Below are 15,449 nucleotides of genomic sequence, written 5' to 3' on the forward strand. Positions count from 1 at the left end.
TCTTTGCCCATGAAGCCGTGTATATTCTTGTTCGCCGCCTTGTCGAGTTAACAAAATATTCTCGCATTTGACGCAGTGCGTTAATTTTGCAATAAAAAAAACCTTATATTCTTTTGAAAAAAGACGATAAATTGATAAATAGAGAGAAGAATTTCACGAACGACGAAAATAATAACAAAATAATAGGAAAAAACACAAAAATAATAACCGTAAGTGCTTTTTCGACGGTGGTTAAAATCCGCAACTTTATAAACCCGTGTTGCGAGATTTTTAGAGACTTGACATTGGAACGGCCATTTTGGCTTGTTGTTTCCTTTAATCGAGTGCTTCAAAAACAGCATCGACACCCATCCGTTTTAAGGTAAGAATTATAAATGTTCTGATGTCTTTTTTCATTAATTAACATTGCAAATGGAGTTATTTTTGTTTTCGTTTCTTTCGATAATTTATCATTGGCATCTTTTTTTACATCTTTGAAAAATGCTCTCTTCTTTCCTCTCCCCGTTAAAGAAAACCAGTTTGTGACTATTGTGTATAGCTTTCGTTCGACGACCGTTACATTTACTTTTAAAGACTATAATTTCGATGATTCTTTTACTTTTCTGAATGGGATTAAATTATTGATTTTTTTGTTTGTTAAATGTTTCCTTTAGTTGCAATTTTAAGGTTATAGAGGGTAAAATTTTGGAATTAGGACTCTTTTAGTTTAGTTTTTCGTTGACCATAAGGATGAGGGTTTCATTTTATTCATTTCATTTCTAACATATGATCTTTTGTTTTCTAATTGAAAATTAATGAAAACTTATCTTACAAGAAAAAATTTCATTTTGTTTTTTGTCAATTTGCATTTTGTTTGCTCCGATAATTCTCTGTGTGTTTAATATTTTTTCTCTCGTCTTTCCAAGTCTGTTTAGAAGTTTATCTTGAACTCGAATTTTAAAGAAAATGTATTTTTTTTATCTTATTTTCTTGTTATTTTTTATTTTTTTAATTTAGACCTTGTATTTGAATTTATTTTCTTGTCGTTTTTTAATATCTATTTTTTTGTTAAGAGTAAATAGAACATATTTTCTCCATGCAAGTATTAAATGAAGGAAAATTTTTTGTTCGTGGAATTAAAAATAAAGGGAGATTCTGAGGTTTTTCTGTTTAATTGTGTACTTTGATGTTTACATTGAAAACCCAAACATATAAAAACTGCCTCGTGGTAAACTCTCTCTCTCTCTCTCTTTCTTTATTTCTCTCTGTTATTATAGCTATTTTCGAGTTTAATTTATGATTGTGAAATATTTTCCCTTCACGTGCTATATAAAATTGTCAGCGAAAATTTTTCAAAGCTAAATGACTCATTGAATTTTGTCTTTGGCAGATTTTAATTTTCCCTCAAATGTCAGAGTTTCGAATAATTATTTTCATTTTTTAGAACTTTCTTATGAAAAGTTAAATTGTTTTTCGTCAAAATATTTTAATAAATAAATTTTAACTTCTTTGTATTTTAAAATTAACCTTAAGTTCTGAACGATTAAATGAACGAAATTTATTTATTTCTTCTTCAATTAAAATTTTCATTACAATAATTTTGTGTCGCTAGATAAAAAAAATAATTATTAAGTTTCTAAGTGTAAAATTTAAGTTTTAAATTTTTTTTTTTTTTGCGAACAGGAATTTATCAAAATATTTCTCATTTGAACGTTCAAAACTTGTCGATATTTTAAAATAAATTAATGCTTAACTCGTAATTTAGTTAATTAAAAAAGTTCTTTTTCGTTTTGAAACAAAATTTCTATAAATGCAAAAAAATTTAATTGAAATGAATAATAAATCGGGAATAAAATTGTAAAAATTGTTCGCTGGGAACTTTTTATGTTCGTTTTTTTTAATCATTTTAGTTGCGACAAAAGTTGTACAATGAGAGGCGTTTCTTTTTGTTTTCAAATGAAAACGTAAAGTTCCATTTTTATCGGAAATGATAATTTAATTTCTATATTTAGAACAATAAAAAAGTTGAGAGATTAAAGAATTGTTTTTGTTTATGTTTTCGCAGGACGTTAAAGAAGCACTTAAAATATTTTCAAGATGATGACCGAAACACATATGAATTCCAATCATATGCTAAATTCTGGTTTGGGTCCAAAAACAGATCTAACAAAAATGGATGATGCGGGTTGGAAAGCGAAGCTTAAAATCCCACCGAAGGATGCACGAATAAAAACAAGTGTAAGCATTTTGGAAAAAATTGATATTTTTCCTTCTCTAGTTACATTTACATTATTTATTTTTTAGTCGTTTAGTTTGTAATTTTTTATTTTATGTATTTTCATTTTTTTACAAACAAAACTTTTGTTTGTAACTCTTTTTTTTCCAGAACAAGAGGAAATTTTTTTTTTTTTTTCTGAATTTAAAATTAAATGATTGGTTTTTTTCTTTTTGTAGGATGTAACAGACACACGTGGCAACGAGTTCGAGGAGTTTTGCCTGAAACGAGAATTATTGATGGGAATTTTTGAAAAAGGCTGGGAAAAGCCTTCTCCAATTCAAGAAGCCAGCATTCCCATTGCACTCTCCGGCAAAGACATATTGGCGCGTGCCAAAAACGGAACAGGCAAAACTGGAGCATATTCTATTCCTGTTCTCGAACAGGTGAGAAATTTTTTGTTTAAACAAGATTATTTTTTAATTTAAAAAAAAAATTGTTAAAATTTTATTTTCAACTATTTTGATTGTTTTTTTTTTTGTAGAATATTCTTATTGAGATTTTTTTATACATCTACAGAGTTTCCATAAGTCAGGGAAAAGGGAATTCTATCAAAAAGTACTGAAAAAATACCAATTACCATTAATTATTTTTTAATCCTTTGTTTCGTCCTAATATCTTTTAAATTGCTATGACTTTTAAAACGAAATATTGTTTTTTTTCATATTTCTGTTACAAATTGAATTTTAATGATTGCATTTATTTTAAATTATTCATTTTTTTCGAAATACCACAGTTTTGATGAATTTATATGTAATTTTTGGTGTAAAAAAAACAATAGTCAAAAATCCTAAATTTGCTCCAAAATATTTCAATTTCAGTAGTTAGAAATATTTTTTAACAAAAAATTTTAAATGTTCAAATAAACATTTTTTTCTGTTTAAATATTTTTAAATATTACTATATTAAATTGAAAACGAGTGTAAATTCAGTATTTATTTACTTTAGAATTATTTTAATATGAAAAATAATATTTTAGTTACTATTAAAATAATAAAAATAGCGTCGTTCGTTTGAATGTTCAAAACTTAAAGGACATTCAGCATTAAAACTTTTATTTGAATTCAAAAACATTTTGAAAAAAGTTTTTATTTTTTTAAGATATTTAAAATATTTGAAAAATAATTAGGTATTTTGAAAATTTTATTGAGTTATATGTTTAATTTAATTGCTACTTTTTGATCAGATTATTTAAGTCTTTGAAAATAATTGAGTTTTTAAAGAATTTTAATTAAAAACTTTCAAAATTTAATTAAATTTTTAAAAAATTTTAAAGATATTAAAAATTTAAATCTTTTTAAATAATTGAAATTTCGTTGAATTAATTGAGAAATTTTTAAACTTGTTTTACTTATAAATTATTTAATAAAAATTTTACTTCAATATTTCAAAATTAATTAAATTTTAAAGAACTTTAGATTTTTGCAAAATTTGAATAATTCAAATTCTTCTAAAATTAGTTAAATTTTGCAATAGATATTTAATTAATTATTAAAAACAATGGATTTATAGAATAATTTTAGTTAAAAACACTTAAAAATATTTAATTTTGGACATAAGTTACAAATGATTTGCAGAAATTCAATTATTTTCAAAAGTAATAAAATTCTTTCCAAAACTTCAATTATGTTTAAAATTTTTTTTAAATTCTTCTCCGAAATTCAATTATTTTCAAAAATTTTAATAAATTTCTTGACAAAATTTCAATTATTTTCAGAAAATTTTTCCTCTATTCAATGATTTTTAATATCTATTTTAGTAAAATTTTCTAAAAGAATTCAATTATTCTAAAAAAAAATGTTAATAAAATTCTACGCAATAATTTAATTATTTTCGTAAATAATACAATTTTTTTTATAGGGATTCAATTACTTTTTATAAAAAATATAATTTTTCGTAGAAATTCAATTAAATGTTCAAAAATTAAAAAAAAACCTCGTTAAAATTTCCATTATTTTCAAAAATTTCTCTCAATTCAATGATATTTAATATCATTTTAATAAAATTCTACGCAAACATTTAATTATTTGCATAAATAATAAGAATTCTACAGGAGTTCAATTATTTTCATAAATAATAAAATTTTTACAAGGATTACATTTTTTTTTAGTAAATAATAAAATTCTTATAAGGAATTCAATTATTTTGTTAAATAATAAAGCTAATTGTAGAATTTCAATTATTTTTAGTACAATTTTATATCGAATTCCTCGAAAAATGTGATTATTTAAAAAAAATTGTATTAAAAATAAGTCGACATAATTTAAATTTTTTTAAATTTGTTGAAAATATTGTTCATGAGAATTCAATTTTAAGAAACATTCAATTATTCAATAAATTATTTATTTTCGTATTTAAATAATTGAATTCTTGTTGAATTTTCTAGTAAAAAATGATGTAAACATAAATTTCAGTCAAAATTGTTGATAATAATTGAATATTAAAAGCATCATAGCCTGAATTTTTAAATGTTTTCAAATTCTTCGAAAATCTGAATTATTCATACTTTTATCTAACAATTTTGTAGAATATTTTTTTTTTTTTTGAAAATGTTTAATTGAATTCTTTTTGAAATTATTTCAAGTTTTAATTTTCTAATATATATTTAATTGAAGAATTTCCGAATAATCGAAATTTCACGTAAAATTGAATTTGAAAAAAATGAATTTGAAAATTCTCAAAGAAGAACTTTTTCAAAACTTATTAAAATTAATTGATTTAAAGAAGAATTTTAGTTTAAAATTGTAGAAAATAATAATTGAAATTGAAATGATGAAAATAATTTCGAAGAAGTTAACAATATTTTTATAATATAAAAAAATGAGAAGCAAAATTAAATTTTTGTGGCAACCGTGTTCCTTTTCTTTCAATTGTTGATCATTAACGTTGTGAACTTCATTGACGGAATTGATCGAAAAAAGGGATGAAGTAAAAATTTTGACTGGAACACAGGGACAAGTGAGAGGAGAATAAAATCAATTCTTTTGTGGCAACTCTGATAGATGTATTAAAGGAATAATTCTTTTTCTTTGTTAGGTATCTTTTATTGATTATTTTTTCCGTTTTTTGATTATTTTATTCCTTTTGTGAAGGTTGACGCAAAGAGAGATGTGATACAGGCGTTAGTAATTGTGCCCACCAGAGAGTTGGCATTACAGACTTCACAAATATTGATCGAGCTTGCAAAGCATTTGGATATTAAGGTGATGGTTACCACTGGTGGAACAAACTTGCGTGATGATATTATGAGGATTTATCAGAAAGGTTTGAAAAATCATTTTTAAATATATAAAATAGAGAATTTTTTTTTCTCTTGAAAATTTTTAATTTCTTTCGAATTTAATTATTTTCTTTTTTTTTTAAATAGTGCAAGTTATCATAGCCACACCAGGTAGAATTCTTGATCTCATCGATCAAAATGTTGCAAACATGGATCACTGCAAGATTCTCGTGTTAGACGAAGCTGACAAACTTCTGTCTCAAGACTTTAAAGGAATGCTGGATCACGTGATCTCGAGGTTTGTTTTGGTCATTTTTTTTAACAAATTTTGAAACATGGAAATATTTACAATTTAAAAATATTTTACTTTTGAGAATATTTTTTATTTACTTGAATACTTGTAAAATTTTTAATATTTTAAAGTAAAATTTATTTCATTTTTTTTTGCTTTTTTTCAAATATGATGATAAATATTACGAAATGGAAGAAAAATATTTTTTTTATTTCTAATTGTTGGTGGTTTTTGTTTTAGATTACCGCAGAGACGTCAAATATTGCTTTATTCGGCCACATTTCCTCTGACGGTGAAGCAATTCATGGAAAAACATTTGAAAGATCCATATGAGATTAATTTGATGGAAGAGCTGACTCTAAAGGGTGTGACACAATATTATGCTTTTGTACAGGAGCGACAGAAAGTCCACTGCCTTAACACGTTATTTTCCAAGGTACTTTCAAATTCTATTTATTTTTTTTTTATTAAAAATAGAAATTTTCAAAAAAAGAAAGATCTTTTTTCTTTTCCAAAAAAATTGAAAATGAATTCTTTTTTTCCAGCTGCAAATAAATCAGAGTATAATATTCTGCAATACGACACAGCGCGTGGAATTACTGGCAAAGAAAATTACAGATTTAGGATATTGTTGTTATTATATCCACGCAAAAATGGCTCAGGCTCATCGTAACCGCGTTTTCCACGATTTCCGCGCAGGACTGTGCCGAAATTTGGTAAGCAATCATTTCTTTTTCTCCCTTTTTTTAGAAAAATGATCCAGGATTCAAAAAAATTTTCAAATTTCCAAATAATTTGCAACAAAATATTTAGTTTTTTTGGTATAAATTCAACTTATTTTGATTTTTATAGTCAATTTTTTCAAAAACAATTTTTGAATAATTTTTTTAAATGATTCAGTTTTCAAAATGTACAATAAAAGAAATTTTTAATTGAAATTTTTAGAAATTTGAATGAAAATTCAGCAAATAAAAATTTGAAAAATGAAAACTAATGACAATTAGCTGATTCAAAAAATTAGATTAACATTTTTTTAAAAAATCTAATTTTTTATAATAATTATTCAATTTTTGCAAAAATAAATTTTTTATTAATTTTTTTATTAGAATTCTATTAAATTTTTGCAGAAAGCCATCTATTCAAAAATTTTTAATTAAAAATTAAAATTCTATCAAATTTTTGCAAAAAGCAATTATTTTTATAACTTTTAATTAAAATTTTCTCAAACATTGAATAAATTTTTATTTTGTCGAAAAATGTTGATAATATTTTTAAAAAACTAATTTTTATAAATTTTTTAACATAATTTTATAAAATTCAATTACTTTTAAAAAAAAGTAATTTTAAAACATTCTACTTTTTTAGACTAATTATAAAAACGTAAAACATAAAAATAAATAGAAAATTTTTATGTCTAAGATTAAAATTCTTCAAAAACTTGATTATTTTTTAATACTTTTCTAGAAAATCTGTTATAGAATTCAATTATTTTCAAACACTTTTATTAAATTTCTATTATTGGAAATGTTTTTAATTATTTGGTTGAAAAAATCTATCAACTTTCGAAAATTATTTAAAAATTTGTATAAGAAACTAATTTTAAGAATTTATTTTATTACAATTTTTTAAAAACAATTATTTTCAATTATATGCATATTTCTGAAAATTGAAATATCTACAAAAAATAATTACACCAAAATTTAAAAAAAAATCTAATTGTTTAGAATTATTATTATTAATAAAATGTTTGCAGAAGTCAATCATTTTTAAAAATGTGTTAGTCTTTTAAATTATCAAAAAAATTCTTCTAAGAAATTCAATTATTTACCTAAATAATTACAATTTTTTTAAAGTTCCTAGACCTCTAATAGACCTACCTCTAATAGAAAAGGAACATTAATTTTTTTAAAAATTACTTTTTCTAGATTTATAATTAAAATTCTGGAGTAATTAATTTATTTTCAATATTTTGCAAAAAATTCTTTTATTAAATTCAATTATTTTCAAGAGTTTTTACTGAATTTCAATTATTTGAAAATTTTTCAATCAAATCTAATAAGTTTTGAAAATTATTTAAAAATTTGTATAAAAAAAACTAATTTTAAAAGAATTTTTTTACTATAATTTTTTAAAAATCAATTATTTTTAATATTTTATTTACATATTTTCAATATAATGCAGCTTAATAACTTTTTGATAAAATCATCAAAAATAGTGATTATTGCAATTATTATGAAATATTGTATTTTTGAAGAACTTTCTGAAAAATAATTGAAAAAAGTTAATAAGAAAAAAATTGTTAAGTTAAATTTTACTAAAATTTAATTGATTTAGAGAAGTTTACTTAAAAATTTGTTTTCAAAATAATTAAATTTCATAAGGTGTGAATTGTGAAATTGAAATTTTTAAAAATTGAATTTCAAAATCAGTGAAAGGTCAGGAAAATAAGGATAATGAAATTTAAATAGATATGAAAAAAACTTATAAAAAAATGAGAAACTTTTAAAATAAGCTACTTTTTCGACTTTTTTGTATTTTCAATCGACTAAAGCATTTTTTTTTTAAATACAGTACAAAAAATAAGAATTCATAAAATAAACTAGTTTTTCGATTTTTTTGTATTTTTAATCGACTAAAGCATTTTTTTTGTGCATTTTTTGTTAAATACAATATAAAAAATAAGAATTATAAAATAAACTACTTTTTCGACTGTTTTGTATTTTCAATCGACTAAAGAATTTTTTTGCGCCTTAAAATCGTTCCAAGGCCTGAATTTCAAAGAATTGAATTTTTAAAAAACAATATTTTAAATTAAAATTTAATTTTCTCTTTTCTTTTCTTTTGTTTATTTTGATTTTGCCATTTCTTTTCGTAGGTTTGCAGTGATTTATTCACGCGAGGAATTGACGTGCAAGCAGTGAATGTTGTGATCAATTTTGATTTCCCGAAAATGGCAGAGACGTATCTGCATCGTATCGGCCGCTCTGGAAGGTTCGGTCATTTAGGTATTGCAATTAATCTAATCACATATGAGGATCGTTTCAATCTTCATCGTATCGAGCAAGAACTTGGCACTGAAATAAAACCAATTCCAAAAGTTATCGATCCAAGTTTGTACGTCTCGCGACCAGAGGACAATAATAGTTTGGAAGAGGGCAACGTGTCAAAGTAGTTTCCATAAATCGCTTTTTATTATCGCTCAAAAAAAAAAAAAAAGAGGAAGGAATGAAAAGGAAGAAATGGTGAGTGTAGAAGAAAAAGAAGAAAAAAAGGATGAAATTTTCAAAAGTGTGATTTTTTTTCGAAAAAGAAACGAGAAAGTGATATTGAAACTTAAACAAAATTGAAAAAATAAAAACTGTGAACAAGTGAAGTTTCAATTTACTAAAGTCTGATGAAGATTTTATTTACAAAAAAAAAATAAATAAATAAATAATGTGCATTGAAAGTGTATAATGGAGAATAAAATAATAGTAATAGAAAGTGAAATAAGGAACAGTGCTACACAAACAATTTTAGATAAAACAGGTTTGCACGCGAAGAAACTATGAAAATACATAATAATTATCCTCGAGACTATATATGGACAAAAAACAAATGGTTTACTTGTAAATAAGGTATACTGAGCATGAAATAATCATTCGCTAAGCGCTCGGTAAACTCAGTGAATGAAGTGATTTGAGTGCCAGTGCGAGTCATTCTTTGTATATAAAAAAAAATTATATCTTTAAGTGTACATAACGCTAATTTACAGAATCAAGCCATAATCACATCAACTAGCAAAAAAGAAAAATTCACAAAAATCCCTCAAAAGTCGAATACTTTCATCTCATTTTACCGAAAATGTAAATACATTTCATGTCATTTTCAAACAAAAACAAATTTTTATACCAATATTCTATCATTCTCAACAGTTTTCGTTTTTTTAGTTCCATTTTTACAACTCGAAATTCGGAGTTTAAGAAAAAAGAAGATAAAAACTCGCTATTAATCGGTGTATAGAAAAAACAAACGTAATTAACTCCAAATCGAGATTTGTAATGTATAAACGTTCTTTATTATTTTTTTTTTTTAAATCGATTTTGGCTTGATTTTGTATCAATTCTTTACTGTCATACAACTCTGGAATTCAAATCACCAATTTTTCGAAAATGAATTTTTTTTCCCCGTTTTTTAATAGTAATTTTCTTTTTCTTTTTTTATTTTAAGTTTTCATAATGTGATTGGATTTTTTATGATAATGTGATTGAATCTCAGATGTTGTAAAATTGACTAGTTTTATACAATTATTTTTATAAATAATCTGGCTGGTGGATGTAAAATAATAAAATAGGGGAAAAAAATGTTTTTCGTGAAAAAGTAATCGAGAAATCTTTTTTTTTTACACCAAAAAAAAATGGTTCTTTTCTTATAGAAAAGAAATCTCAATCGCAATTATTTCAATTTCGACAAATTTTTTTTTTTTAATAATCATAAACATGTATTAAAAAAAAATATCGTGTGATTAAAACGAAATTGAGAGAAAAGAAACCAAAAAAAGCGAAAACGAAAAAGTTTTCGAAAAAAGTGAATATTAAATTAGGAAATATTTCTCTATTCCTTTGAGAAACATTTTTTCTATTCTCACATTCAAAAGAACGGAAATTTCGCAAAAACTGTATTTGCAATTTGATATTACAATTATGTATGAAATGTATAGAAATGAAAAACAAATTTTTTCAATATTCGTTTGAAAAAAAAAACCATCAGCCAATGTGACCTAGATTTATGAAAAAAAAATTTCGTAATACACAGTAAACAAAAAAAAAAAAAATCAAGAATTTCGTAATCGAAGAAAGATTTTTTCTTTACGAAATCTTCGTTTCAACGACAAACGGTTTACAATGCGATTGTATTAATTATTTAAAAAAAAGCAAAACAAGTTTAAATGAATTTGTGCGTTTGTTGAAACTTACCAAGAGAATTTTTTTTGTTTTTCTCAAACAAAAAATGAAGAAAATTAAACGAAAGCATTTTTATGAGACTAAAAATTCAATTCATCGATGAAAAACCTGAACTCTTGGTATGTTTTCGAAAGAGGAAAAAAAATGTATGAGTCAAAATCGGTGCGTTTGGTTGTGTGAATGTTTGGCGGGTCCATTGATAGTAAAGAAAAAAAATTTCCGAATGAAATTTGTAAATACTTAGCGCATTATAAACCGTTTTTTTTTTTGTTTTTGCTCCCCCCGCGCTACCCCCCCCCCCCTACGAAAAAACATCTTTCTTGCGAGGTTAATTCACCGTTATATGCATTCTATAAGATGTAGTGAATATATATAAAAAAAAATCCCCCGAATCTAAACCTCGTAAAGTAGTCAATCTTTGAGATTGATTTTTTTTTAATTATGCGTTTTCGGTTTTTCTTTTCTCTTCCGATAAACGATTTCGATGATAAAAAAAAGCGTTTTTTTTATTGTTCAGTAAAAGAAAACTTTTTTTAAATTCAAAATTTTCAGTTTATCCAAAAAAAGAAAATTCAAAATCCTATTTACAATTTGGAAAACAAAAGTTTCATGCGAACGGCTTAAAAAGAAACTCGAAAACAAAATAACTAGCTTGTGATCTTTTATCTGCAATTTTTTTTTTTTTTTTGCTTATATTATTAATTACTATTACTATTATTATAATAATCAATTACCGGTTTCTGTCAATTACTTCAAATGAAGTGTGATCTCTTCCGAAATTTTGTTTTTAATAATTCAAAAAATTTTTTTCCCAACATTTTTTTTTCTCTCGAGAATATAAATAATTTTTTAGATGTGATATTGAAAACAAAAATAATTGATAAAAAATCACGAGTCTGATTAAAAGCGTATAAAATTTGTGATGATAAATTTATTTACTTGTTGCAAACTGTAAATTAAAATTTGTTTAAATTTTTTTTATTATTTGGGCGCCAATTTGCCAATCACGATTTATTTTCAAAAGAAATGAATTTTTATTTTATTCTTCAAATAATTGTAATTATAATTCGATTTTTTTTTCTTCCCAAAATTCATCGTGATTGGGTAATGGAAATTTTTTTTTTTTTTGATTGATTGAAAAAATTCACACATTGTATGAATTTCTTTTTGTAAAAATTCACGCAATAAAAAAAGAATGCGTGAATTATCTTTTTTTTCTTTTTGCAAATTCACATTGAATTTTTTGGAAATCGTAAATATGAAATGAAAAAAAGGGTCGAATGATGAAAAGCAAATTGTAATCGAAAAAAATTTTCGTTGTGAAATTGTAAAATTAAAAAATAATTCACGCATTTTGTGTGTTTCTGCGTGTGAATGAATGAATGTGAAAAAAAATCAGTCGCAAAATACATCGAATTATTCAAGGTGTGAAGTCCATTGTTCCTGATAGTGATTATAATATCAATTGATATTTTGTACAGAAACTTTTTGATATTTAAAAATTTTTTCGGTTTTGACAAATTTTTAGGTACTTCACACGCCGATTTTTCTTGATGAAAAAAAGCGACTTCCACTTTTCTCTGTCCAAATTATATATAAAATATATACAATAATTCGAGAATTGTTGCAGTTGTGCGCCGAAAAAAAAACGAAAGTAAATAAATGTTTCTTTTTTTTTTTTTTTTTTATAGAAAAAAAAGAAGAAGAAAAAAAGGAAAAAAAGTGGCTAATTGTATAAATCGTCGATTAGCGACGTTTATTCGAACTAATTTTGAAAACAATGAATTTTCTCCCTTTTTGTTTTTACTTTGAAAAAATAATTAAAAATCGTAATGAAAAAACAGTGTTTTCAAAATTAGTGTTAGAGAAAAAGATGAAAAACAAAAAAAAGAAAAATTTTAAGTGATATTTTTCACGGAATGTGTAAGAATTGTTCTTGAAAAAAAGCGATTGTTAACATCGGAATTGGCGAGAGGAAAAAGAAGGCGAAGAGCGATTTGTAAAAGAAAAATAATTCTAAAATTATGGAATTATTTTTCTTCATTTTATTGAAAAGAAAAAATTTTTTTTTTATTAACGATCGTACGATTATTTTTCTTTTTGTACGTTTCAGGAAAGAAGTGAGATCTTTACCGACTCTTTTTTTTTCTTTTTTTTTGAGAAATTAAAGTTCTCATTACGTTTCCATTTCTTATAGAAAAAAAATTTTGTCTCCTCTCTCTCTCTATTTTTTTTTTGACAATATTAATACATTATAATTAAATGTATCTTCAATATCAATGCATCTTCTTTTTGCCTTAAAATATCCAGGAAAAATTTACAATTTTCAAAAAGTGATGCTTTGAAATTGATACACAAATTTATAATTGTATAATATTGGAAAAATAATTTTAAAAAAATCCCCCTAGTAAAAAAAAAGAAGAGTCGAAAATTAAATGCAAAAAAAAAAATTTAGTTCGTTCTGTGAACCACTAAATTGAGTAATTTCGTTTTAGTTTTGAAAACTGAAATTCGATAAAAATTGCCATTTGACAAAAAATTAAACAAATTGTTCCTTAAATGAAGAATTTTCAATTTCTTCAATTTTGAAATTTTCTTCATTTGAGACAATTATTTGTCAAGTGTCAATAAACATTTGGTTTTTTGACAAAAAAAAAACTTTGAAAATCAAAAAAAAAAAAAATCTGAAATATCGGCACTTAGAGCATTGCGAAATTTTTTTAAAAACAATTTCAAAAGTAAAATTACAGTGAATTTTACACAAAAACAAACAATTAATTAACGTAATCGATAAATAAAATCAATTCGATAAATCTTAAATTTCGCAATGCTTTATTAATTTTTCTTTTTTCTTTTGAACCAAAAAAAAAAAAAATTTGAAACAAAACAATAATAATAATGAATGTTGCGTAAATTTTTAAATTATCAAAATTGAGTGATAAAAATTTTGGTTTTTGTAACGCTCAATAAATTTTAGTAGGAAAAAACGTGTAATCTTAAATTATAAATTCTGGTGAATAATTTCAGGATCGAATTTGGATAATTATTTTTTTTCCGTAAAACCAACAATAGTTGTAATAAATATTTATGTTCTGTAAAAAATGGATGGGTGCACATTTAATATTCATGAAAAAAAAATAATAAAAATCGATTTTTTTTTCTATTTTGAACATTTTTGTTGGCACACATCCATTTTATAAAACGCAACGCATGTCAAAATTTTATTTCCTTCTTGGGAATGAATTAGTGAAGATTTATTCCATAATAAAAAGTCCGATAACTGAATATGTAATTGTCTTTATTTTTATTCACGATAATTGTGTTTATATTTATGTTTTTTAAATTTTGTATTATTTTTTATTTTTTACTTAAAAAATTTTTTTCTTCTTATTTAAATGGAAATAAAAAAAAATAAATATTTTTTATTGTGTATGCATAAAAAAAAATTTAATTAAATAATAATTTTTGATTATTAATTAATATTATTAATAATCAAAAAAATAAGATCATATTTTTAAATTAATTAATTAAATTATTAAATCAAATTATTTAAATTATTTTATATTTGATTTATTTTTTAATAAATAAATTTAATTAAATAAATAATTTAATTAATAACAAATAATAAATTTAAATATCAATTTTAAAATAAATATTTTTTATTTTATTTTTACTCTATTTTTCCATTGTTTTTAATTTTTACTTTACTTTTTATTTTATTATTGTTATCATTTTATTTATTTATTCATAAACGGGATTATTATTATTATTATTATTATTATTATTATTATTATTATTATTATTATTATTATTATTATTATAAAAGTTTTACTTTATTAAGGAAGTAAATTTTTAAATTTTATTAATAATTAATTTAATTTTTTGCTGTAATTTTAAAAAAAACTTTTTTTTTATTATCTAATTCGCTGTTTGTCAACAAATTATTCTATTTAATTTCATATTACGTTAACTTTGTTTTCTCTAATAGCAATAATATTTATAAATTTAATATTTAAGATAATAATAATATGCATATTATTTATTTTTATTATTTATAATTAAAATTAGAAAATAATATTTAGTTTTTTGAAATTGAAATACAGTCCACTAGATTGGACAAATTTCGTTCAGCCAATGAGAGTGCAGTTGGAATTTAGTGGAGATGGAGGGGCGAGAGCGTTACGGCGGCCATTTTGCGTCGCGACCTCGTAGTGATAGGTTCTGAAGAACTGAATCTGAAATATTTTCGGTTCGTATGTTTTTTTCCTTTGTTTTAATAAATTTTTAGCGTTTTCAATACCAATTCGTAATCTGAGTAAAGAATTATACAATATATTTCTTAAAATTAGAACAAACCAAGGAACAAACTTTAGTTTTCTATACTCATGAAATATTTGAGGTTAGGTTGGCGCCATCTTGTTGCAATATTGCAGCATCAGATAAATTATTATTAAATTTCAACTCAATTGTTGGGAAAATTTGTTTTTTATAATAAAATACGCAATATTTCGGGGTAATATCGGTAACATTAGCGCCATTTTGAGAAAATATGTCGCATTTTGTGACAATTGTTCAGAGGGGTGTTTGAATGTTGCCTATATACAGGGGTATGTGCCCCTGTATGTAGGCAACATTAACGGCTTTTTGGAGTAATATGCGCGAGTTTATTTCTTTGAAATATTTATTTCTGAACGTTTTCTTTTTAATATTTGAAAACTAAAATTTATTAAAACAAGGGAT

The 15,449-nt window shown here is 23.3% G+C and overlaps 1 protein-coding gene across 1 annotated transcript; it reads left to right on the forward strand.

Moving 5' to 3' along the window:
• Window positions 1-34: 34 nt before the first annotated feature.
• On the forward strand, window positions 35-10,952 carry LOC122505516 (ATP-dependent RNA helicase me31b). Its single transcript, XM_043617194.1, has 8 exons — window positions 35-361; window positions 2,045-2,217; window positions 2,434-2,640; window positions 5,347-5,518; window positions 5,622-5,772; window positions 6,007-6,202; window positions 6,312-6,482; window positions 8,642-10,952. Exons 2-8 carry the CDS (start codon window positions 2,077-2,079, stop codon window positions 8,936-8,938), a joined length of 1,335 nt encoding a protein of 444 aa, XP_043473129.1. The 5' UTR covers window positions 35-361; window positions 2,045-2,076; the 3' UTR covers window positions 8,939-10,952.
• Window positions 10,953-15,449: the final 4,497 nt, after the last annotated feature.

This window comes from Leptopilina heterotoma, unplaced genomic scaffold, assembly GCF_015476425.1.
Source record: "Leptopilina heterotoma isolate Lh14 unplaced genomic scaffold, ASM1547642v1 Lhet_36, whole genome shotgun sequence".
Lineage (NCBI taxonomy): Eukaryota > Metazoa > Arthropoda > Insecta > Hymenoptera > Figitidae > Leptopilina > Leptopilina heterotoma.

What these genes read in the sequence shown, in the direction of transcription:
- LOC122505516 (XM_043617194.1), top strand. Translation starts at nt 2,077, where the DNA reads ATGATGACCGAAACACATATGAATTCCAATCATATGCTAAATTCTGGT. An exon ending in ATGCACGAATAAAAACAAGT is followed by an intron (nt 2,218 to 2,433) that starts GTAAGCATTTTG and finishes TTCTTTTTGTAG; the next exon opens with GATGTAACAGACACACGTGG. An exon ending in CTATTCCTGTTCTCGAACAG is followed by an intron (nt 2,641 to 5,346) that starts GTGAGAAATTTT and finishes CCTTTTGTGAAG; the next exon opens with GTTGACGCAAAGAGAGATGT.